At 38.1% G+C, this 25,357-nt stretch overlaps 1 protein-coding gene across 2 annotated transcripts in view; it reads right to left on the minus strand.

Annotated features, from left to right (window-relative positions):
* DDC (dopa decarboxylase) overlaps nucleotides 1–25,357 on the minus strand; it is a 68,879-nt gene that overhangs the window by 38,944 nt on the left and 4,578 nt on the right. For both annotated transcript variants that reach the window (XM_030445913.1, XM_030445912.1), the window contains 3 exons: nucleotides 9,361–9,597; nucleotides 4,185–4,298; nucleotides 3,529–3,648 (listed from right to left, as the gene is read on the minus strand). In XM_030445913.1, coding sequence (XP_030301773.1) covers nucleotides 3,529–3,648; nucleotides 4,185–4,298; nucleotides 9,361–9,561 — 435 coding nt within the window. In that variant the 5' untranslated portion in view covers nucleotides 9,562–9,597. The remainder of the gene's footprint in view (nucleotides 1–3,528; nucleotides 3,649–4,184; nucleotides 4,299–9,360; nucleotides 9,598–25,357) is intronic.

A 25,357-nucleotide genomic window follows, 5' to 3' on the forward strand; every position in this document is an offset into this window, starting at 1 on the left:
ATTTAAGGGAAATATTCTGGACCGAGATAAATAATTCCTTTAAAGATACCTTCATACATATTCAACTTTATCTAACAAACTGTGAGATTGTGGAGGGCTGCCACGATAATTTGAGAGACCTGAGCGCTAGTGTAAAGGCAAGGTCCCATACTGCAAAGCAAAGCTGACAAAAGATAGCAATGAGACAAGGCCTGCTACCAGAAAAAAAAAAAGATGAAGCAAGGCTCATTGCCAGATATGATAGTAAGGAATTTGGAGGACACCTTCTGTGAACAAGGAGATTATGTATTCTATTAACTTTTGGCCTTAACCAGGATGTTCGATTGTGGGAGAGTGCTGTCTTCTTAGCAATGTCTGTAGCAAGCAAAACAATGGTCTTTGTTTATTGCATCTTGCTTTTAAAATAATCCACCTCATTGTGATGTCATGTTTTCTCAGGGCTATAGAAGAGCTCTACTGATGAATAAAATCAGACATACTATGACCAAGTGTGTGTCCTGCCTGGCCTCAAACTTTTTTCTCCTCTCTGTTTTTTTCCTCACTGTGTTCACAAGACAAGATGAATCTTACACGATGTAAGCATCCTTATAAGAAACTTCTGATGTCATGTCTTTATTAGCAAAATTATTTCTGCCATGCTCAGCACAAAATTATTTAAGTAACTGGAAAAAATACCCATGCTTCCTGACAGTCCTGTAAGCTAGAATACAATGACTTGGGTAATAGGTGTCCAGCAGATGTGAGGAATGGTTTACTGTTAAGAACATATTTTCTGAGTAACTGGGCTTTTTCCTATTTTTTTTCCAAGCAGTATAAAATCTTCTAAAAAAAAATAACCTTTCGAAACGTGGGATCTTCACTGTAAAGTTAGTTCTAGCAACCTTGCACTTAATATGTGGGAAATAAAACTAATTGCTACTTTTATTGAAACATATATTTAAGGGGATAATGAAAATCTTTGCAATATATGTGGAGAAAAATTACCTGTTTTGTCGTCTTTTTTTTTTTTTTTTGTAATAAAAAGGCCCTGTAAAACTGTCACTGTCTTTGTAAGGAATATGCATATTAAAGAAATGCACAAAAATAAATGAAAGAAATGTCTGTAGAAAATTTCAAAGGTTGAAGCATTAATTTGAGATCTGGAAATTTAAGTCCCCATTGTTCTGGAGGCTGCCTGGGTGGACAAGCAAATGACTTAGGCTAAATGACTCAGACTTCTGAGAAGAGCCACAAAATGTTTCAGTTTGCAAGGCTCTTCTGTTCACTTGGAACCAAAGTCTAAATATTCTTGAGGAAAAAGCCTTCTGGTTCTTGAACTATTTGGTTAACTGAAAAGAAAGATAAACCAGCAGTTTTTCTTGCCAGATCAAAGACAGGCTAAGTCTCATTTTGCTTCACCCTTGAAATACTTTTTCTTTGCAGAGCATGGAAACTTTAAAATTCAAAGTAGGTACAATTTTCAGCAGTATATCTAGAACGAACAGCAGGATACAAGCTTCAGGAAGAAAGTTGCTTTCTCACTTATTTTTAAAAGCCGTTCTTTCTTCTCTTGAATGGTGCATTCTGCATTAAGTGAAGGATGATGATACCTTTTACTGCAAGCAAACAAAGGTTGCCATGGCAAGCAGACTCAAGAGGCGGAAGAAATATCAGCAAGAGCTGATGTTCATGTCCACCAGAGCTCTGAGCTGAAATTTTCTTTCATCTTTTGCCATTTTCAAGTGTCATGCACCACACAACAACAAAGAGCTTCATATTGACATAGATTTTCAAATGTAATTAAAAGTCAGTTTTCACAGGCTCAGCTTTTCCCATTGCCACAATAATTACATCGTATTTACCAAGAGAATGACTGGCACTTGCACAGGCTCATCTTGTCTTTGCCTCATGCACTCTTATTTTTATCATTATTGTTTCAAGAGCAAGACAAGATCTGCAGCACAAATTACTTCATCGTAAGCAAGTACACAGAGCACTTTCGATTCTTAATACTGCCTGGTTTCTGATGAAAATTATTAGCAATCCAGCACTGTCAGCTTGGAAGGGCAGTGTTTCCCTCTGATAACCATCAGGCATAATCGCCCATTTGCACTGGTACAAAATAAATACTGTTGAGACACATGACGAAAGCTTGATTTCTTGAGCACAACTCCTTCCCTAGTAATCCTAATGGAAAAGACACTAACAATCCTAACAGAGCAAGAAGATGACTGAAAAGTTATTTTGGAACTACACCAGTGTAGGTGCAGCTCTACCTAGGAGGTCTGTAGTTGGGTTAAATTCATCCTTTCCTGGGAATATGTTGGGTAGAATTTCTTAGAATAGGATTTAGGCATTTGCAGGTGAGATCAAAGAAAAAAAGATCACTTCTAGCACCTAAATCAGATGTATTTTTAAAGTCTATCTTAGGGGGGTTTTTTTGTTTGTTTTTTGGGTTTTTTTAAGGTCTTTCCTGACCTTGATGAGTCTATGACTCTATAAAATGGAATGTGTCTTGGCTTCCAATGACCATACTCTAGAGATTATCAAAGGAGCACAGAAAAATTATTTAAAATTCATTCTCTTTCATAGTACAGATCTGCTTCAGTTAGACTAATTGCTGTGACCAGAGCCTGCATTTAGAGAAAGAGTGCACTAGTGGAGCCATGACTGACAAACAGTATACTTTTGTGTGCAAGTTTGCCCATTGATTGTACATATATTCTATTCAGACATTGTAAGCTTTCACTAAACAGTCAAAGTCAATTTTGGGGAGCTTTGTTCTATTTTGGATACTGCAGTGTAGTCTGAAATTTTTATTATCTACTGATAAAACCATTTAAGTTCAAATTTTAAGTAGCCCTGAATAATATTTCAGTATTCCAATATTTGATTTTATTATATAAGGAAAACTTACTAAAGTAATTTCAGCTTCTTTGACAAAGGTTGATAGATTTTCTACTATATTCTGTTATTTTTACCTATAGAAGATTCTCTCCTGTGTTTTTATCCATTGCTTGAAGGAAGGCTGTTTTGGAAAATAATTGAAGTAAACAACTGAACATGTCTCAGGTGGAATTCATGGAAACTTCTGAAACCACCTTCCATGATGCTGTACTTAAAAGCCGCAGATATATTTCTATTTAGAAATGTGTTTGGCTTTTTTTTTCTATTTTCAGACATGAAGCATTGCTGCATATTGTTGGTAAGTATGGGCTCACTCCAAATTGAAGACTCCATCCTAAACAATTTTTCAACCTTGTAATGTGAATTTAAAACACAAATTCCACTGTTAATTTGAACTACTAACAATTCTTCAGAGAGAAGAGTATTTCAGAATTCTGATGCTCTGAAAGCAACATTTTTTTCATGAATGGTCCTACCCACCTATAGACATTCTCACAGTACATCAATCTTTCTGAAAGTCTGACAGGAACCCACGGGGCAGAAAAAAAATATCTTCCCTTTATTAGTGTTTGATATTACAGTTTTATACAACTCATAAAGTCCACAAACTCAAGCTGTATTCTGCTTTCATTCCCCTCTTACCTGAATGACTCCTCCACCTTGGCCATCCTTCCCAGCTAAAAACTCTTCAGGCAAATTAATCATTTTCCCTAGCCAATCCAGCATGACAGTCTCCAGCTCTGTGCAAGCTGGACTTGCAGCCTGTGTTGAAAAATAAAACAGAGAATAAAAAGAGACCATTGTATTCATGTTGCTTCTGATACTTACTAAAAAAATGTAAAACTGGACCTCACATGGAACCATGACTATAAAATTTCAAAGCTAGCATTTGGATCTTGAATATTTTTTTTTTTACATCAAATACCAACCTCTTTTGAGAAGAGCCCTTCTCTTATGAATATGTGTTGGGGGGTGTAACACAAACATAAATTCATCCAGATGATAAGAGAAGTGACAACCCTGGGTGACAGGCAACAGTCATAGTCATTAATGAATTATCAGTAAGTTTGCATTGCTACCACTAAAATTTCTAAGAGGAAATAGCTTTTTATTACTGGAGTCACTCCGGGTGTCTGTGTGAAAACACTTAAGTAATCAAGGATATACCTATAAAAATAGCCCTGTGACTTCACTGCTGTTAATCAATAATGTAATTGAAGAATGTTACTAAAATTCTTAAAATCGTGGCAAGGTGAAGCACCATTATCACATAGCAGTACATACCCCATTCAACTTACCCAAGAGAAGCCCACACAACCTATTCCACCACACAACATGTCTGCAAGAAGAGTTGGGAAGGAAGAGCCTGCAGGGTAGTAGGCAAAAAAGTACGGACTGTGCCAGTGAGTCACCTGTATTTAGGGGAAAATGGTCATTTTTAACTAATGCAGGAAGCAGAAACATATTGCCACAAAATCAGAACAGATTAAAAACTTGGATCAGATAACAGTTATCTACTACTTGGCTCTAACACAGGATCCCATTTTTTAGAAAAGCTTACCTTGTTTTTTCTCAATTTTTTCTCTATATTTTACTCAAATTAGAAATAAATTCTCTTTTGTTCCTACCACCCAACAGTTCTAAAATAAGAGTTCTCCATTTGTCTGTCTAGAAGACACAAATTGAATGGTCAGTGGCAGTGTGAGTTTCTGTTCAGGGTACTGTTCTTGAGCCCCTGCTTTCAGAGACATCAATATTTTGTTCTTTGATCTCTTATCATGCAATTGCATCTTAGCAGGATTGTCTTCAGTGCAGCAGAAGTCCACAGAACTTTCTTGCCTGCATTCTGGAGTTATTTGTTAAAATTCAGGCACTGAATCTGGCCAAACAGCTCCTCACCACACCTGAAGAAAATTATTGTCTACCTATAATAACTTGTGATTTATGTGCAGTTCCACTTTTTATGTACTAATATGGCAGAACAACACAATAACTGAACAAATTGTAATCAATTATCTTGAAACAGCAATATTTAGAATTATGTTGTGTAATGTCTATGAAATTTTAAGGATCTGTGATACTTGATAGGGTTCCACAACTCCAATCTATTAGAATTCAAAACCAGGAAATGTACTGCTACACTGCAATGCTCAGTAGAAATAACTTGATGTGGTATGTTAGGCAAAACCAGCTTTTGCATTCAAATATAAAAGGCAAACTGTAGAAAAAGGTACTTCTAGAGAATTAGATGGACTTCAAGCAAGAATTCAGCAGAATGCATCTTTCCTTGGCTTGAAATCCAGGGTTAACAAGTTATTGAAGCTCAGCTTTTTCTTAAACCATTTTGTTTTCCTTTTTTTTATATCATACTGGAGTGCCTCTGTTATAACGTGAGGATGGTAAGAGCATCCTGACAGCCTCACTTACCTGAGCTCAGTGTTTCCTTACTGTTTTGTTCTTCGTTCCCATCTTCAATGAATTTTACCTTCCACTCTCCCCTTTGCCACAGTTCGTGATGAGGTTTCTGGTTCTGGAGTTAATTTAGGGATCACTGCACTGCATTGTCCTGCATGCTGCAAATACCTTTTCCAGTTTTCTTCTAACACTCCTCATGCCATCAACCAGCTCTTGTTTACGTGACATGCTCCATACTAAGGGGAAACTGTCTTAACTCCTGTATACCCAATGAATCAGCTACCACTTTCTCCTCTGTGGTGTACCATATCTAATGTTTTGGATGCCCTGATCTCTTTCGTATGAAAACAAATCTTATCCACTACAGTTTTCCTAAACTATCCCTGTACTTGATATGTTGGTATGCTCAAGATTTCATTTTTACTGGTTATTGGGACCAAACCTTATCAAATCAGGTATTCAAAGGAAGGGTATCTCTTATATCTGGTCAGGATCTTTTTATTTGTTGTAACAAAGTCTTAGAGTACTTGTGGCAAACACCTTCCTTCACAAATCAGACAAAAATAGGCTGGGACCTGGTACTTCACAGGAAAATAATAGACAGATAAAAATATACCAAATAAACAGTGGCTGCTGATAGGACCCACATGTACAGACTTTCACTGACGTCCATAATGAGCCAGGGCTGCCACTGTGCGTCTCTCCAGCTCTAATCCTCTGTGATCTGTAAGACTTGTGACATTCATCTTGGGTTAATCTAGTTAAACTGCCTCCTTGCTGGGAGCCATTTGTTTGATGAAACACAGCAGATTCCACTTGTACCACTCACAAAAAGCAAAAAAGCCAAAAGCCCTGGGGCAAGGGCAGCTGCGGTTCTTCCTCCTTCCTCCTCCTTCTCCCTTTGCTTGAAGCAGCTGTAAAATTCATTTCTTTTGCCATGTTGGAGCAGACACACTTAGTGAAATATTGCAGAGAGCATAACTGATATTTGTTTTTCCATCCCTTGGCCCCTGACAATGTTCAAACGTAAAAGATAATATAAGAAGGGCAAGGAAGGTCAGGTGGCCCAGGAGAGGAAGGCTATGAAGACACTGTCCGAGTGTCTTTAGGAAAGCCAGAACCATCTAGAGTTGAATCTGGTAAGGGGCATGAAGCACAACAAGAAAGGCTTCTGCAGGTTCATGAGCATTAAAAATAAAATAGGGTAACTGGAGGTCTGCTGCCAAATGAGGCTGGGGACTTGGTGATGAAGAACAGGGAAAAGACAGAGGCACTCAATGCTTTTTTCACATCATTCTTTATTTGTAAATTTGCCATCCAGGATGCTTAGGAAAGCCTTAAGTAAGAAAGACTTCACCTGGAGGAGGAACAGGTTAGGAAAAATTGAAACAAACTGGATATACAGGTGTCTATGGAGCCTACTGGGATGTACTCACAAATGCTTCGGGAGCTAGAGAATATAATTGAGACCACCCTCAAATACCTTCAAAAGGTTATGGCAATTGGGGAATGTTCCTAAGGACTGGAAAAAAGCAAAAATCACTCATTCTTTCAAGAAGGACAAGAAGGAGGATCTGGGAAACTATAGGCTGCCCCAATACCAGGGAAGATGACAGAACCTTGAAGCTGTTTCCAGACATATTAAGGAAAAAATGGTGCTGTGGCTAGATTTATGCCACAGCATCTGTGCTGTGGCACAGATTTATGAAGGGCAAATCATGCTTAAGCAACCTGACAGCCTTCTACTAAATGACTGACTTAGACAAGAGCAGAGCACATAGCACAGGATATTGTTAAGACTTTCAATACTGTCTCCCAAAACATCCTTATGACACACTGATTAAAAAAGAACAAGATAAGTGGACTGTAGAGTGGAAACTTGCTGAACTGCCAGACTCATATGGTTGTGAGCAGGGGCATGATGTCCACCTGGAGGCCAGTAGTGTACCCTTGGAATCAATACCATGGCCAGTACATCTTCTTTAGTGACCTGAACGATGGGACAGGGTGATATTCTCAGCAATTATACAAATGAGATAAGATTGAGAGGAGTGTTTGGTACACAATATGGTCATGCTGCAATTCAGCACCTTCAACAGGCTGCAGAAATGAGCCAATAGAAATCTCATGAAGTTCTAAAGAGAAATGCAAAATCCTGTACCTCAGGGAGAATAACCCCCTGTAACAGTACAGGCCAGGGATGAGCTGGCTGGAGACCAATGAACCTAAGGGTCATTCATCTAGCAATGTGCCCTTGCAGCAAACAAGGCCAACAGATTAAAAGAAGATTGAACCACATTCTTCTTAGTGGAAAGCAGTGAAATGACAGTAAGTAATGTATACAAATTGAAAAACAAAAAATTATACTTCAACATATGAAAAAGATTTTTTACTGTGAGACTGGTCATACTTTGGAACAGGACAAAAGAGAAATTGTGAAGACTCCATCATTAGAGATATTCAACAACCAATTGGATGTAGTCCTCAGCAACATGCTCTAGCAGACTCTGCTTTGTGACTGAATGCTCTAGAGAGGTGCCATCCAACCTCTACTGTACTATGACTTTGTAATGCTTTGCTCACGACAGTCTTCAGTATTTGGTATAAACAACACAAGCAGAATCAGATTTACTATAAGAACTGGAATTTATGTACTTGTGCTCTTTGCATAACAAATAGTAGCATTTCACACCAGAGGAAAGTTTTGGACAGGACATTTCTTCTTCAGAATGTATCACTTTGTAAAAGTAAATTTATTTGCAGGGCATGTAAATATCAAGAAAAAAATAATTCAGATAAGAGGAGGTGTGATGACTTAACTGGAGTTTAATATCTCAGTTTTTTATTCTCAAATTACTTAACTCTTTTAAATTGCCTGTTCTTTTATTGAACGTTCTCAAGTGTTCAAAGAAAAGTGTTTTCTGTTGTAATTTACAGACAAAAAAAAAAAAGGTCAATATTTTCCTCCAATAAAAAGGGTAAGATAATTGTATCTCTGGGAAGCAACAAAACTATTTGCGGGTGCTGGACGTAATTCTCCTATCTAATCTGCACTGATTTAATTCTGCTGGGTTTAAGACTTCATCCACAAATCTTTGAGAAGAGTGGAGAGATTTCCATTGACTTTAGTGGGGCTTTTTACCTGTGAAAGGACAGTAGAGTTGGCTCCAAGGGAAATATGAAAAGATCATATTGAATATCAAATATTTACATGAGTCAATGAAAACGAATTGGTATTCTAGTTCACTGCCTAAACACATTTGCAGAGCAGTGGTTCCATGTCTGTTCACGTAGCAATCATATCACCTAGGTACATCCAGAGAAACAACCCAAAGGGGTTATTGCAGAGAACCAAAGGAGAGATTCCTTATTAATGTTTACTAGTAATTCAGTCCTCTTCAAGCTACTTACAAGCCTTAAGAGACAAGTATGTATTCAAAATAAAAAAGATATACCATGAGAAGAAAATCAAGAAAGAATTGGACAAATGCAAGATGCAACACTGATCTGTCCAAGGACTAATATCAAAGCCATCTGCTTTAAGAGGTACTAGAAGTTGACATTTACAAGACTAGATCAATAGAACAAGTATTGGGGAGAATCCTTTCTAGTCAACTCTGTAATAAAAAGAAGTCTCAGAAGAGAATTTTAACATTTAAAGATCAGCTTGAAGGAACATTTTAGGCAAAGCAAACTAATAAAAATCCTGTTTTATAAAATATTTACTGTGCTTTGCAAGTACCAAAAACATCACACAAAACTGAAAGTTATGAAGCTTTGCCTTAACCGGTTCAAGGGAGGAAAGAGGATTATTTCCAAAAGCAAACATCACATGAAGCAAAAGAATTCTGTGATTATTTCTAGAAAGAGCAGAAAATATTAGCTGTGTGAAGTGACAGTCATATTTAACATGTAAAGCAGACTCCTGCTTTCTGAAGACTGATCACAAAGTATGGTTTGTAAAGTCTAGACAAACAGCCTGCAACCCACACTTTCCTTAAAGTCTTTGAAAACCTCAATGCAGCATTGACTATTACACTACATATCTATTTTTCTTACCCCTGGCATGATGATCCTCTCAATATCTTTAAAGACATCCTTAAAGCTCTCAGGATTCTGTGGTGCACAGTCTGGAATGAGAGACCTTAGATATCCTGGTTCCACATCTGGGAAGACTTGTCTTTTATCGATATTCTCCAGGTAATCTGCAATGTAGTCCACCATCTCCTTCCCTCTCTTCCGGAACTCTGCAGCATCCATCGGTTTCAGAGTTTAGGACCTGCTTTCAGAAAAAACCTAGAAAAAAAGAATTAAATTTAATTTTGAAAAAATATCGCTAGTTTTAAATTGGTTATTCAGGTGATTTATAGAATGACTCATATTGCCTTTTTTGAAAAAAAACATACACTCTTATTTCTGCATATTAGTCCAATGCCCATACATTGCTGCATTCTGCTTCACTCCAGTATTAGCTGGACATTGTATAGAATCAATATAATATATTGATATTATCAATATTGATAATATCAATATAATATAAATCACACTGTTTCATCTTTGATGCCTAGGTCATGATTAATTATTAATTTAATACAGATAGGCTGTATCTTTGGCAGAGAAGAGCAGGAGAGGCACATCAATGAAGGTTCACAAATCACAGATTTAATGTCTGCTGCTGCTGGCTGACACAAGGATGTGTCTGGCACTGTCATGTAGCACATAATCAACTCCTTTCTACTTTATAAGGAAGAGGTGTAAGAAAATAGTTTGCTGTTTGTCTCTATTATAACCTATAATATGTCGGGGGCGACGAGAGAAATCCACTTGCCACAGGGAGGATGAGGGAAGACTCGTGCAACCAATATAATTGATAACCAAGCTTTGACTTTATTGTGCAGTAACTTTTACTTATATAGTGTTTCTGTGACCACGCCCCCGCCACCACACACCAACATAACGTATTATTGGACACCCAGTGTGTTTACCTATAGACAGGCGAATCCCAGTCGTATAGGGGTCAGAATCAAGGGCCAGTCTGATTGGCCTCAGATATGGGATTGTGCATACGGACATGGGATTGTGCACAAGAAGGAAAGACACACCCCCTACCTTCCAGAACCTTCCAGGACCTTCCAGGAGCATTCTGCAACAATAACAAGCTATAAAAATCCCGGTTATCAGTGGTTCATTGTGCTGCCCTGTCATTTTATCTGCTTCTTGCCTTCTGTCCTGTCTCAAGATTCTCTCTCCTTCACTCTTTCACAGTAAATGCTGTGCCATTTACAAAACTACATTTCTTACTGGTGTTTCAATTAAATTCACTAAGGGTTGATCTGCATTGTTTTTTTACAGGAAGAAGTGAAGAAGCTCTGTCTCGATCTGTCCCTATTTCCAAGATGTTGGACTTGATCTCTGGGTGTGCTTTGAGCTGGCAGTTTGCATGAGCACATCCAAGGAGCTACGTGGTCAACTGAGGTGAGCTGGAGTTTGCCTGCAAAGTGCTGTGAAAATATAAATTCATATTGGTAGGGTGTCTGCTCCTGCTATCCAGGCCCACCTCACTTTTTTACTGTATGTGGCTGTGTATTTTGAGTGTTCAGTGAATACAAGGTTGAGACCACAGTGTCTAAAAAATGCCCAAGACTCCTTATATACTCAGGTTGAATGATACTGCTCTTTGGGATCTAGTAAGAAAACTGGCATATTAAACAAGGAGAGTCACTGCTAGTATGGAAAATATGCTTACTTCACATACCTTCAGATCTTCACTTTTTAAAGGAATAATTACATTAAGCAAAGTGAGAATGTTATGTAATTAAGAGACCATTTCTTAGATATTCTTAGCTATCAGTTATTTGTGCTAAGGATTTATAACTGAGGACATAATTTTGATAGAGATCCTTCTGGGCTTTATTATATTGGAATTAGTACTGTCACACTGCAAAAGAAAGACACCATCCTGGCAACATCTCTGCTGCTACAGAGGATGTGGGATTTCTGTGGAGCAGCTGCTGCTGCTATTTAAGAAGGCAAGGTGCTGCTGTAAGTCATGAATCACTTGAGTTCCCAGAGAATAACTGTTCTTGTTGCTATTTTGTTAGATTTATCTTACTCTCTTTACCCATCATGTAAGTGTTTATTTAGCTCTCTATGACTTTCTTAAAGGGGAATTAGGAAATTTCTCAGATCTCGCTACTAGGTTGCTGGAAACACATTGCCAGTAGTCATTGCAGTCCTCAGAGCATCCTGGTGGGCAGCTTTGTGTCTCATCTCCCTTTGGAAGACTGCTTAAGTGAGCAGGGTTTTTTCCTACTCATTTTCAATCAGGATGACTCCATTTCTTTAGCACCCCTCAAATCTTTTGTGCATTTTCATTTCATAAGTCTTTGGCTGCGGTTAAAAATTTTAATAAACTTTCTAAGTCAGCATGAATTGCAGTAATTCATACACATCTCTGTGGCAGCATTCTAACTACACCTCAAGGCTCAGTTCTTTGGTTTAGATATTTTTCCAGAAGAAATCTAGATATTGTACTTTTTCTCTCCTTTTTCAAAATATCTCTAATTTAAACCTTAGCTTATCCTTTCCAAATCTGCCATATTTGCTGCAATGTTATGAATTGATAGAAACTAATATCTAGTTAGCTTTTAATGAACTTTTAATTTAGCTTGACATCAATTTGCTTCGTCTGAAGCAAAGTATTTAATTTTGCTTTCTCCTCAAGACAACACTGACAAATTAAAATCTATCTAAACATCTACCTTTTTTTTTTTTTTTTTTGTATCCATGAATCTTCTTTCCTAGAAGTCCTTACCTGAAAATTCCATACCTACTGTAATACACATATCTCACAGGAATGGTGATGGGACACTCTGTGGGAACACAGTGATCATTTAAATTTTCTTTTTCACCTCCTATTTTTTATCTGTTCTTCTATGAGTGACAACACACACTTGCATTCTCATCCTTATTTTTATCCTCTTCCTCAGCAGTTCATTATAGGTCTCACTTGAGCTGCTTTGAAGTATTATTTGCTATTGAAGCCACATCCAGTAGCCTGGATATCTGGCAATTGTAATGCTTACAGTTAGTATTTTAAAAATGAAAATTACTTCACCACTCTACCAGTATAGAATAGTTCTCTCTTCTACCTCTCACATGCATACACAGAAACAACACAATGCACAGAGACCTTCCCTCAATGCCAGCATATTTTAAAATTATAGCATGAGATGTTCTAAGAAGCAAAATACCTCAGGGAATCTTAGAGTCTAAAATGAAAACAGTGTTTGAGACCACCCATATTTTCTGAAGGGCTGAGTCTATGTGTACTTGAAATACCCACTTAAGTTGAAGGGACTTAAACTTCAAAATAATGCAGGCAGAGTTCCTGAAATTAACAGAAATTTCAGAGAAACAGAGCCTCACTCCCAAGTATTTAATAGCGGTTTATTTTCTTGAAGACGCATGAAGACTGATAAAGGCCACAGACCCTCAGGGATCAGACACCTCCCCAGGATGAATTTCAGCAGATTCAGCATCTGCCAGCTGAACCCCAAGTGAGAGGAGTCCACTGTCTTAAGAGGTACTCTGCCTAATTATCAATATCTACCACATTTTAAGCACAGTCTGTATCCAAATTCATTGTCAGCCTTACTCTGATAAAATACAATTTTACCAAATATGTATTATGTCTGAGTACTTTTGTTCCCAGCAACAACCAATGGATATTGTCACCACTGGATAATTCTTCAGATCAAGTCCTTCTTTACTAGAGGACTTTTGCTCTTAACTTCAGGTAAAAAACAAGAACAATAATTTTAAACCTTAACTTATATCAATGTATTTTTAAATTCTTGTTCATTGCTCTTGATTTTGCTGGAGTTTGTCACAGGACAAGTACACTACACAATCTAAAGTTGACAAATCCTTTGCTGTTTTGTTTTAAGTACTCCATCTACCTCAGTGCACTGAAATTAGATCTTGGTAACATTTCATTTTAATGAAGCTAATGGAAACTGCTGTTAGGCTTTAGATTGCATTTTCAGTATAATGTTTATTTGTAAACTACTTTATTTGAAACCAAAGCATACAAATGAGCAGCTCATGCATAATTAAGCATGAAACACATTTATAGGTATAATACTATGTAGATAAACTGAGCTTATAAAATATTTCTGTTAAAAAGTATTTACTATACTTTCAGAATCTAATTTTTGTATTAACTGCATATAAATGTAAAAGAGAACATAATACTACCTGTAAAACTGTTATGAAGAAGAAATAGGAAAAAAAAGAGGAAAAAGGAGGAAAAGGGGAACAAACTAGGAGAGAGGTACATTCAATGTATTATAAATTTATGAATGCTTGTTGTCCAGTTCATCAAAACAAAATACAAACCAGCTACCAAAATAACATCTTTTAGCAGCTCCTATTATTAAGTATAGAAAGGAAAAAAACACAGATGCATTCATAGCACCTTAAACACACAGATGTATTGCTAAAAAAAAAAAAAAAAAAGTATTAACTGCATCTTTTTCCAAGAAATGAGACAAGTGGACTTCCTATTCTACCAACTGAATGTTGCAGACTACAATGTAATTTAAAGGTTTGTGGTGCTACAGTGACTCGAATGAAGCCCTGAGGACTTTCTGCTATTGAATCTAACTGAAGGTTTTTGCAGCTGTTGCTTCTGTAAAGCTAAACTTTGACTATTGGCAAGAGGAAGAACTTTATTCCAGCATGAACTGGATCTACTCTATATTTCTACCTTTTCACAAGCCATGAATTAGATATGTTACAGGTTCTACATTTCATTTTAAAATTTCATTTTCCAGTCAGAAGTTGCTGGTTTTATTCATTGATGTCACCAGCACAGTCTGCAACTAGCAATTTTTTCCTTCTGAAGTCTTACTACAGTGATGGGAAAGGGTTATTGCTGAGGAAAACCTCACCTTAAAAAGTCATGCACTGAATTTATCTTGAAAATTTTATGATTCAGAATATTCAGAATAAATTCATGCACTGAATTTATCTTGAAAATTTTATGATTCAGAATATTTGGCAGAAAAATTCTCAAGGTCTGTGTGGCTGTTCAGAACTGTTGCACTTGGAAAGGCAAGATACAAACTTCTGAATATATGGAATTATGCTTAAATGTACATAAACAGTTGTAGCTGACATATTCCTGTGTAAAACCAAGCAAACACAAAGAGGTGCATCCGACATGGTGCAAACTTAGACTGAAAAGAAATGCTTTTTGAGCATTTATTTTCTGGATTACCCCTAAAGTAACACAGGATGGCTGTTTATGATACCCACTCTAAGTAACCAATTGTTTCATTAATCCAGTTGTACTTGGCTTGAATTCAATAACCACAAGGCTTTAAGGAAAAAGCATGTTACTTACAGCGAGTTGGTAAGGTTTTTCCTTCTCCTCTGTCTTCCTCAGTGTCCTTCTTTGCTCCTCTGTGACAGCTATACAGCCCAGAGGATGCAGTAGCCAGCATATATAGGCAGAGTATCCACGTCCCCTCAGCCTATCACAGCCACGCACTTTGCATTGAACAGGCGGCAGCAGCGGCATCTTCCCCTCCTCTCACTCCTCCTCCAAAATATACTGAGCAAATAAAAGCTACCTGAATCACAGAGGGATCTGACTGAGAAATGGCCCTTGCCCACATGAATTGTGATGTGTGTTTCCTCCCCTGAGCTCCATTAACAAACGTGACAGTCAGTTTCACATCACGTCCTGCTGGGCTGCCTTGCGTGCTCTGGGACATTTCTGCTCTGCCTGTTGCTGTGAAAGCAACTGCTTTGAAACACTTCTGTGAAACATTATTTTCAGAAAGGAAGCACAGGTGTGGCTGTAATACCACTTGGGTGACTGCAAGCTCTGAGTAGGTATATGTGTCAGATTAACACCTTCAGATATGCAGTATCTTAACACCTTCAGATATGCAGTATCTATCTTTTTCCAGTGTCTCTCTTTCATCATATGTATACTGTCAGCAAGTGCAGCTACTTACAAGAGACTTAGCTGAAAGCAAAAGTACAAGACAGAAAATTACCTTTATCCTGGCCCAAACCAGGATAAATTGTTGCTTAAAAGCAACAGCAAATACTCAATATTTGTTTCGCTGTTCCAAAAGAAAAGTTTTATGGGGAGTTCTATTTCCCAGATGAATGCAGGTAACCACCTTTCATTTTGATATATCTAAAGTTTGTTTTAAAAAATACTAAGTGCATGTTATAGTCTTTAACAGCTCACAGCCACGTAGTGTGACAGGAGATCTGGGACATCCCCTGCTCCCAGATGGGTCCCTAGTGCACTGCAGGGTAACAGACAGCATTTTTGAGAAGGAGGAAAAAGCTCTGGCTGCCAGATATTTTATAACAGTTCTGTCTCTGTTTCCTATTCTAATGATATAAAGTCAATTATAACTCTGCTGCAATTCTGAAAGAACCCATTCAAAATTGAAACAGGACCTAAAATACCTAGGTGGGTTTGAGGATTTCACTGTGCTTTCTTGTGCTAGATGTTACTCTTGTGATCTGACTTGCACGTTCAGTTCTTGAGTTTTTTCTGCTGTTATGATCACTCTATAACCTTGAAAGTACCAAGAAATCCCAGGGTCAACTGCAGGTGGGTTATGGACTAGACAAATTGGGACTCCATAACAAAACAAAGTGTTTTGGAGATTTTTTCCTATTATTTCTCCTGAATTCAACTGAAAAGACTGAAAATTCAAATTACATTTTAAGGGTATAAGAGATGCAGAAGCTGAAAAAGTGAACATGAAGAAAACTCAGTTGTAACTTTGGTGCAAAGAGTAAATAACTTTCAAAGGAAATTTAAAAACGGAAACTGAAGTTAAGATTGGAGTATTCAAATGCTGGTTTAATTAATCAGTGTTGAAGTACTACCTCAAAGTCATCTGATAGTTTTTTACTTTTCTGCAGCACCTGTAACTTAGCTTAAAGTCACAGGCAGTAATTGCACTTTATATTAAACCAATATTTTTTAATTTATTGGGAAGAAAAAGGAAATACAGTGTGAATAGTATAATAGGCAAGGTGGGAGAAGACAATTAAATGCCCATCTAAAAAGTATATCCCTAGTCTCTCCCCAGTTCTAAGAGTTGTTCTGGCACATACTACTTTTCAGAATTCTCCTCATCAACTGTTGGCAATACACAAGTTTTTGCTTAACAGAATCTCTCTGTGGTGGACAAAAGCAAGACCATCAGGGGGTTTTGTAACAAGTCAGCAAGTCAGACTTGCCCCATACCTTTCAGTGTTCCTGGGTCTTTCACAGAGAGTAACTTCTCTTGCTTCTGAAACAACAATGAATACACATCTCTCCTTTACTACTAAACTTTCAAAATTCAGGATAACAGTGTCTAAGAAATAACAGATGATCCTAAAAGATTTAAAGGCCAGAGCCTGTTGGTCAGTGACGAACAGATCATATTATTCACAGCTAACATGAGTCAAGCTTGAAGATGATTTTGCACATGGAGGTATGTCACCCTGACTATGACATATAATGATGCTGCGCCCATGCAGTAGTGGTACCAATTTATTACCCAATTTATTATTATGCTGAACTCTTTGATCTGCAAGAGGTGGGAGAGAGAACTGAACAGGAGGCTCCAGCACCAAGAATGATGCAAACAATGTTATCAGTCACTTTGCCAGCTCATGTGCACAGACATGGATCAAAGCAGAGGGAGTTAGACAGTTCATGGCCACTTTTCAATAGTTTTCAGTTCTTGTATCTCTATATACTGCAAATTAGAAACTAAAAGGCAGTTTTCCCAAGTCTTCAGTCTAGTTATGATTAGATGGCTTTACTCCTAACTTTATTTTTCCCTCATCTGAATAGCATGATACTCATCTTAAGCTCATCTCCCAGTGTGGGTCTAGTTTCTAAATTTGGTCAGGATGTGTTTGTGCTTTCAGATCACTGAACCTAAAATTATTTGAACAAATATATGAAGGGCTTTGAATAGACTCAGTTATCATGTTTCAACATTTGGTGTCAAAGCAACCAAGTCACTGTTACCTAAACAGTAGAAAAAACACTCGTTTGTTGCTTAGTATTTCGTTTACCCCTTATCCATAGTTTGAGGATACTATTGGAGGCTGCAGGCCTTTTTTCTTGCTTCACTTGCTGTTGCTTCTTCAGAAAGAAACTGCAGTAGTCTTTTTTCTCCCAATATATTCTTCTATGAAGGCAATAATGGAAGTGAAAACTATCCACAAAAAGGAAGGAAAACAGCTCTGCACATCATTCAGATATACTGGAATAAACCCCCCTTATATGTTCTATCAAAAAGGTCCAGGTCTGCATGAGGCATAACGATGAGACAAGATAGAAGAGAATTTTTTGGCAGAAATGTGCAGCTAATGATCGGGCTAATACAGAGGGTGCATCTCCTTTGAAAGGGTAGGAATTAAAGAAAGCCTTCAGACACAAATAGATGGATTTACTTGTGTGATACAAGGATAAAAACAGTCTTCTGCAGAACATAAGCGGACTTTGCAATAGATTAGCCAGGAGATGAATCTCAGGCAGTGCTGACAAACGGGGAGAGGATCTATCTTATCTTTCATTAATATTTTATGCATGTTCTCTGTTCAGTTCTATATTGCTCCCTGGGTGAACATGTGAAGGTAAACCAAAGAAGGATAAAAAGGAACTGCTAGTGAAGTGAATATGGACACAGACTCAAACACAGCTTCAGAGGAGTTAACATATCACTGGCTGATCCAAGGCAGCCTGAGCACTTTACTCTTATGGAAGCAAGCCTACAGAAAAGAGAGAAGTTGTGATGAACTGAGAAACTGTCAATAGAAAAGCTGACAGGCTGTGAAGAGTCACAGAGACAGTCAGAGCAGGTTGCAATCACAGTAGGCAGGCTCTTCCAAAATAGAGATAGGAATAGCTTCTGCTGTGAGATGACAAGATGTGCTTACCTAGGGGTGTGGGCACTGCTGGGGCACCCATCCAGCTATGTATTGCTCACACAAAGAACTTTCTCAAGCATTGACCACTGTGAGCCTCACAGAAGCTGTGACTAAGCCCTGTGCTATCAGGGCTTAAATGTGCTATCAGGACCTAGAGTCAGAAAAGCAAGTTCTAGCAGTTAGTGTGTGAATGGAACAGTCCACTGTGTGGGTGAAAAGAGAAACCCAGGTGAGACATGAGGAACAAGATACAGAGGGAACATAGTACAGTGATTGTTCTTATATAAGAAGTGATTTGTTTTGACAGCTGTTTAAAAAGATATCAAAGATCTCACAATGCTTAGTCCAGAAGAAATTTTGTCACTTGCTGTGACTAATGCATGGCCATGAAGATCCTGCACTGCCATGAACAGCTTGGAAGGGCTTTTGATGAGTATAAGTCACTCTTGAGATGGGAACAACACTGGAGTCTCCTCATAGAGATCATATTGGTGCTCAATTGTTTGAGATTACAGCAAGTACTATGGCAAGGGTTCATACTGGTGTTTCTTGCTCTTTCTCCCTGACAGCTTCATTGCAAATGTCTTTCATTCCTCCTCAGTCCTTTGCTAACATAAACACCTTTCTAGAAAAGACCAATACCATTTTTCTGAAGAATTTATGTTTAATATAACATACAGGTTACCACGTAACTCTTGTACATGTAACTCATGTACACACTTTACACATATCACAGGGCTCTGGGAACATAATCTTCCACATCCAGAGGAGTCCCTGGTCACAGACACATTCTCACAACTGAAGTGATGAGTAAGGTAATGTTTTCTACATTTTGCTATGGATTACTGTCTCTGTCTCAGAGCTGGCAGTAATTCGTGTACATGCCCCAACTGCTTGAGTGCAGTGTGTGATTTTTGCTTATGAAGATGAATTTACACTAAGATGAGAAGCTTTCCATTGCAGGCATGTGTGGTGCATGAGACCTTTTGATGCAGTTATGATTTAGCAGAAACTCAAAACCTATCAATGATGTGAGGTGGATCAAAATGCTGAATTTTAGCAGCACTTAATAATTAACCAATTTAAATAGTAAAAAGTTAATCAGTGGAATATGTTGTAATCAAAACAACGAGTTAATTACAGATTTGAGAATGACAAGATCCACGCTAGCCTACTAAAAGGTATCCCTAAATCAATATATATATATATTAAACATAAAGCATGAAACACACAGTATTTAGATCCAGTGAAACATATGGACACCCACACTAGTGAAAGCAAACGTGTACATTCAAACACACAGATAGGTGGAGATGTGGATGGAGGAGGCTAGCCTACAGTTAAATTTTCCCTCTTTCCAAGTTTAGAGTGAATATTCACAATAGATCAGCACTCTTCAATGGGTGATAACGGAGAAGTCTGACTCATCCTGCCCCTTTATCAATTTTCTCAGCAGATGTTCTTTAAACCTCAAGGGGTCTGTGCCTGAAAGTCCTCCCAGCTCAGGCAAGATGCTGTTCTGTTCACAGCCCACTGCAACGGAACTCAGAGGATCTAGCTTAGAGTTAAGATAATTGACTCTTGTCAGCACCCTTTTTTTCCTTCTTTTCTTTTTCCCATTTTGGCCACAGCTTGTGTTAGGTGATTGCGGTTTCAGTAGCTCAGGTACCCACCAGACTGGGCTATGATCCAGGCAGGACCCAGCAGGAGTTTTGGGTGCAGTATCCAGGCAGCAGGAATTTCAGGTTTGGTTAGGAAGTGCCTGATCAAATAACTACTCTTGTAACCAAAAAAAGAACACGATGTTGGCTCATCCTGAGATCACAGGATGGCCTGGTGGAGGTAGTTGCACCAACCACACCACGTGCCCAGTATATTCTGCTCCTGACTCTTGGTAAGATGGAAAGCATAACCAGCACCATTTCCTGAGACAAACGGTCCCTACATGCAAGCATGCTGATCATCTATCAGCTCCTTCTCTCTTTCCCTTTTCAGCACTCTGACAAGACTATTTGCCCACTGAGCATTTGCTGCCAGGATGTGGTGACACCCGTTATGGAACAGGGAAATGTCACAGCACAGGAGATATTGCTTATAAACTCAAGCAGCTGCAAGTCCTGCTTGGACAGCAAAACCTGTCATCCCCAAGGGGTCTGGGATGCATCCGTCGTTGCTCACTCCAAAGGCTGAGTCGTTCATGTTCTGTTGGGTGAAGTCTGAGTCCAGATTATGATGATTTTACCATGGATTGATTATTAAAAATTTGACCCCATCTGCAGAGAGCCTGAATGACTAAAAGTCTAGGTAACTAAAGTATCTAGATAATGAGTGCTATGCTGATTACTAGAAATTTTGCTTAACTGAACATATGATAATTGTTAAAAACTTTGTGAAACAATAGCTATACTAAATGCTAGACATTGTAGATAATGATATAGTAATGATGATAATTAAATATTTTATTTAGTAATAAAGCACTAATTGTAACTTCAACCCTGTGGCTAGTCTTTATTCTACCAAGGATCCCTAGAAAAACCTGCCTGTCCCTGTAGCACTGAGTGACAGAGCCACCAAGTGTTCACATGCTCCATCCTGCCAATTCCGGAAGAAAGGAAACCAACTCCAACTAGGAGGCAAATCAGCCAGCCAGGAAAGATAGCAGCTTAAGCTGCTGCAGGTAGCTTCACCACAGCACAGCCAGCCACATCCCTTCTCAGAACTGCCTGCCATCTGCTCCTCCTTATGATACTGTTCACTTCCACACCTCAGATAATCACAGCTTCCACATTATCATTAGGAGAAACAGACTCTCATTTAGACAGGATTTAGATGTGACTGGAGGACACAGGCAATTAAATTAGAAGAATAGGCAAATGAATTAATTACCTTTGTGGTCAGAGATCTCAGTTCAAGTTCTTGTTTCCAACTACAGCTGCAAGTCTTTGCCACATGCTGTGCAATCCTGGGTAAGTCCTCAGGGGCAGCTTCCATAAAATATTTTGCCAGGAAGGGTTGTTCTCTTCTAGCTTAACTTCTGTGTTATCACATTTGGCTCCAACATAATTTTGAGTCCAAATGACCTAAATTTGACAGGTTTAAAGTGGCAGCACCTTGCCACCCACACTTTGACAAAGTTTGTCCTTGGTCAGAGTCACAGGTTTAGAACTTCTGTGTGCTGAGGTCAGATACTGCCAGTCTAGAGGTAACCTGCCTTTACATCAGCCTGATATTCTGCATATTTCTCTGAAAGACAGCGTAGAAAACTTCTGTGAGTTTTGAGATTTCTATTTCTTTTGTCATGCTAAGTCTTTTAAAAAGTGTTTAGGAGTGAACTTGGTTTGCATAGTTTTAAGAGAGATCTCTTCCACCTCTATCACCAGAAAGGTGATAGAAGGTCAGCAGGAAGTGGCTAGGAAATGTCACTTTTCACTCTTCTTCAGTGGTCAGAGAACACAGCATGGAGGGTAAGTATGATGAGGGAACATTTTGTGTTACATATGTTGCAATACACAACGGAGCAAAATACCTTACTTGCCTATACCTTCTGCTGAACTCTGTAGGACAGTATTTTCAGTTCACCTCTTTCCACAAGACAACAGTCTAAACCTATTCCTACTGTCAACTGAAGCAAAAAATTGAGAAAACTGCTCTGCATTTACATTTTCTGACTTGTAAATGATTTATAAGCAGCTAAGATTTTATACTGGTTGTCAATCTGTTTCTTAATATGTGTTCAGAATGTAAAATCACACCTTTCATCAAAACTGTTATTTCTTTACTGTGTCTTGCACAATAATAAACTCATACAACCCAGATCAGCCATCTATATGTTCTGTACCTGCAGCCTTCAAGAAAAATTACTGGAATAATTAATTACAAGATAACAAACCAGAGCTTAGGTCAAGATTCTTCAACTGCAAGTACAATGCACATCAACCATACTGCGAGCCTCCAGAACCACTTAGATAAAGGAAATACCTCAATGAAAAGTTAAACAATGGATCAATAACCTCCTTACAAAGGAAGATACTTCCTATTCACTGGAAAAAAAAAAACAAAAAACAAAACAACAAAAACCATGAGAAATACTGCTAAATATAGAAAACCAGATACAAAAACCAGTCAATTTCTACCAGTCCTAGGATAGGAAGTGGTCATGAAAAGCCCAACAGTATTTCTGGATCCTCAAGACAATTCACTTCTCTTCAGCTCTGCAGTTTACATCTCTGCTGGCTGCTACTGCTCCTACCTGGGAAGACAAGCTGTAAAACTGTGATGGCACAGTGACCAGAAGCATAATCAACCAGTATGGGGAAGAAGATTGGGAAATAAGAGATCCAGAACATGTCCTGAGACTCAAAACAGTTGCTACAACTCTGCCTGTTGAATTTAGACTAGAGATAGGTAGAGCTGTGAGTTATCTTACAATGGAACTGTGCTCACATCCTCATCACCTAAATTTGATTTTTTTTTTCCAAGGAAAAATGTGTTGAACATTGGGATTGGGATTAAACTGAAGGTATAGAGGACCCATGCAGAGTATAATGTACAGATAAAGGCAACAGAATATAGGAGAGCATGAGGTACCTGACACATCAGTAACCAGTAAATAAAGGATTTCTGAAAACCTGGAAAGATCTTAAAGAGAAACTTAACATATATAGGCATACCCACCTGGGTAAGTAGTATGTCATTATCCTCAACAAGCATGACAAGAAAGTTATTACTAAATAATTAAATAAATTCTAGAACATGATTAAAAGAAAGAGTCTATGGACAGATTCCAACATTAAATGTAAATTTCCTTGGAGGAAAAAGACTACTGGAGAAAGAAAAGATTATGCCAGAAGAAAAAAATATCAAAATGTTAAAAAACAGAAGGGAGAAACATGGGAGCATGTCTAATGAGCATCCAGTTGTAGCTGGCTGTTTCTTCTGCTCTTTCAGGCCATTGGGAAAGCACTCAGGACTGCAGCAGGGCCCTGCAGCTAGCAGGTGACTGCTCAGGGATGCCTTTACTTGCACTCCAGTTGGGGTGTGAAACGTATTCTGCTGCAGTATAGACATTCCTTAAAGCTATGCTCATGCTGTTATTTACAAAGCTTTCCAAATGTTTTATATTACTTAATTGCTAAGTTTGAATTAATGGGTTGAATTCAATGAAGGTGAATGAATGAATGAACGAACACAAAAAATTTCTTGACCTTGGAATTTAAACTTCTGGGCCATAATAATTCTGTATCTACATTTCTTGTGAACTTTGAATGTATATCCCAGTTTATCATTGATCTTTAATATTAAATAGCATTAATTATAGTCATACAGAGATTTCCAAGCTACTTCTCTAGAATTAAGCCCTTTCTCTCCATTTACATTGCAACAGTACATTTCATCTGCACATTGTTTGGAAACTTACTGATATAAGGGGGCTTTCCCCACAGATCAAAGCCATCAATAGGGTGCTTTTAATTAAACTTTTAATCTTATATAAAAACATTATTAACACCTTGCTAGTTTCTACCCTTCATGACAGATGTTTTCAAAAAGATATTCTCTAGCCATAATTTCTTTCTTTCCAATGATCCATTCTTTTGTTCCCTGGGTGTTTCTTCTTCTTCCTATGCAAATTCTGTAAAATTAATTGGTCTTTTTTGCTTGGCCAGAAAATACTACCATTGTCTGGAACATCTTGAACAGGTCTCAATAGTCCTGGGCAAAAGATACACGCAATATTCCTTCTTCTCTCCCATCTGCTATCTTAGATATTAGTTTAACTTTTATTACAGTACAAGTGTAGTATCTCCCATCTCTGGATGTCACTAGCCATCACCTCAGTGAGTAGTCCTCCTGCTCCATTCTTTCAGTAACCCATCTCAATCACAATTCCTGCAGAGGAGGTCTGGTAGACTCCTCTACCTCAGCTGCCTAGAATACATGAAACCCCACAATATCTTGGTTTTTTTTTATTTGTTAGTAAGCATATGAAAGCTTGCAGTGAAAGGACATCATCCCACTATCCCATATTGTTCTTTCTGCTCCCCCTTTTTTGTTTTTTCTCCTACAAAGATGCAGCCACAGGAACTAGGGGGGAAAACAAGGAATGTCACATGTTGAACAGTCAGAACCAAGTCTCGGGAAGCTCAGTAACATTAATTCTGAAGTTACATGGCATATAGACAGTGGGTAGAATAAAGCTTCTAAAAATCTTAAAGGCCAAACTAGGGGACTTAGCCTAAGCAACCTTGGTGGCATTGTTGAATGAAAGCCTCTGTTTACTAAGTAGTATGATCAAGAATAACAAGAAGTTTGGAACAAGTTGGTGAATTATACAGAAAAATATTCTTGTGACTTTTGATCAATCATTAGAACAGTTCTGGAATACTCAATATTCTGTCAGATTTTCACTTTCAAAAAGACTTTACTGCACTCCTGGGGCTTAAGAGCAGATTCCTTTTCCAAGGCACTTACCCCTCCTCTAGGGAAGGTTCAAATGAATGGGCATGGTCAGCTTTGAAAACAGAACAACATGGGGGAAACCAAGGAAAGGGTAAGAGAAAGAGAGTAAAGGGAAAAGATAAAGAACTTCTTTCTGTTTTTCAAATTTCAAAAGCCCAAGAGGAACTACTAAGCGAAATTTTAAAAACAGACAGAAGAAAACACTTTTTCACTTGATGTGTGGTTAAAAATGCAGAAAAAATAATTGCCAGGAGTAATATTGCAGTCAAGAACTCAGCAAGATTCTGATGGGTTTGCAGATGTACAAGGATATCAAACATATCAAGAGCAATTTAAAACTGCTGGAAGGCACATGTATTTCTTCAGGGAAAACTGTCCAAGCATTTTAAAACTGCACAAAGAAATGTGCTAATCAGAGTGAGATACAAAGAAAAAGATGATGCACCCACAGGATGCCATTAAAGAAATGTAACCTCCTCCTAAATCCTTTGCATTCATTCTCTCCTTCCCTTTTAGAGGAACAGCACAGAAAGGGACAATATGAGCCTCACTGAAAGACTTGTTCCTTTACAGAACTGTCTGAGATTCAAAGGTGTCTAACAGCCATCTCCACAGCATGCTGGCATTT

This window comes from Calypte anna, chromosome 2 (genome assembly GCF_003957555.1).
Source record: "Calypte anna isolate BGI_N300 chromosome 2, bCalAnn1_v1.p, whole genome shotgun sequence".
NCBI lineage: Eukaryota > Metazoa > Chordata > Aves > Apodiformes > Trochilidae > Calypte > Calypte anna.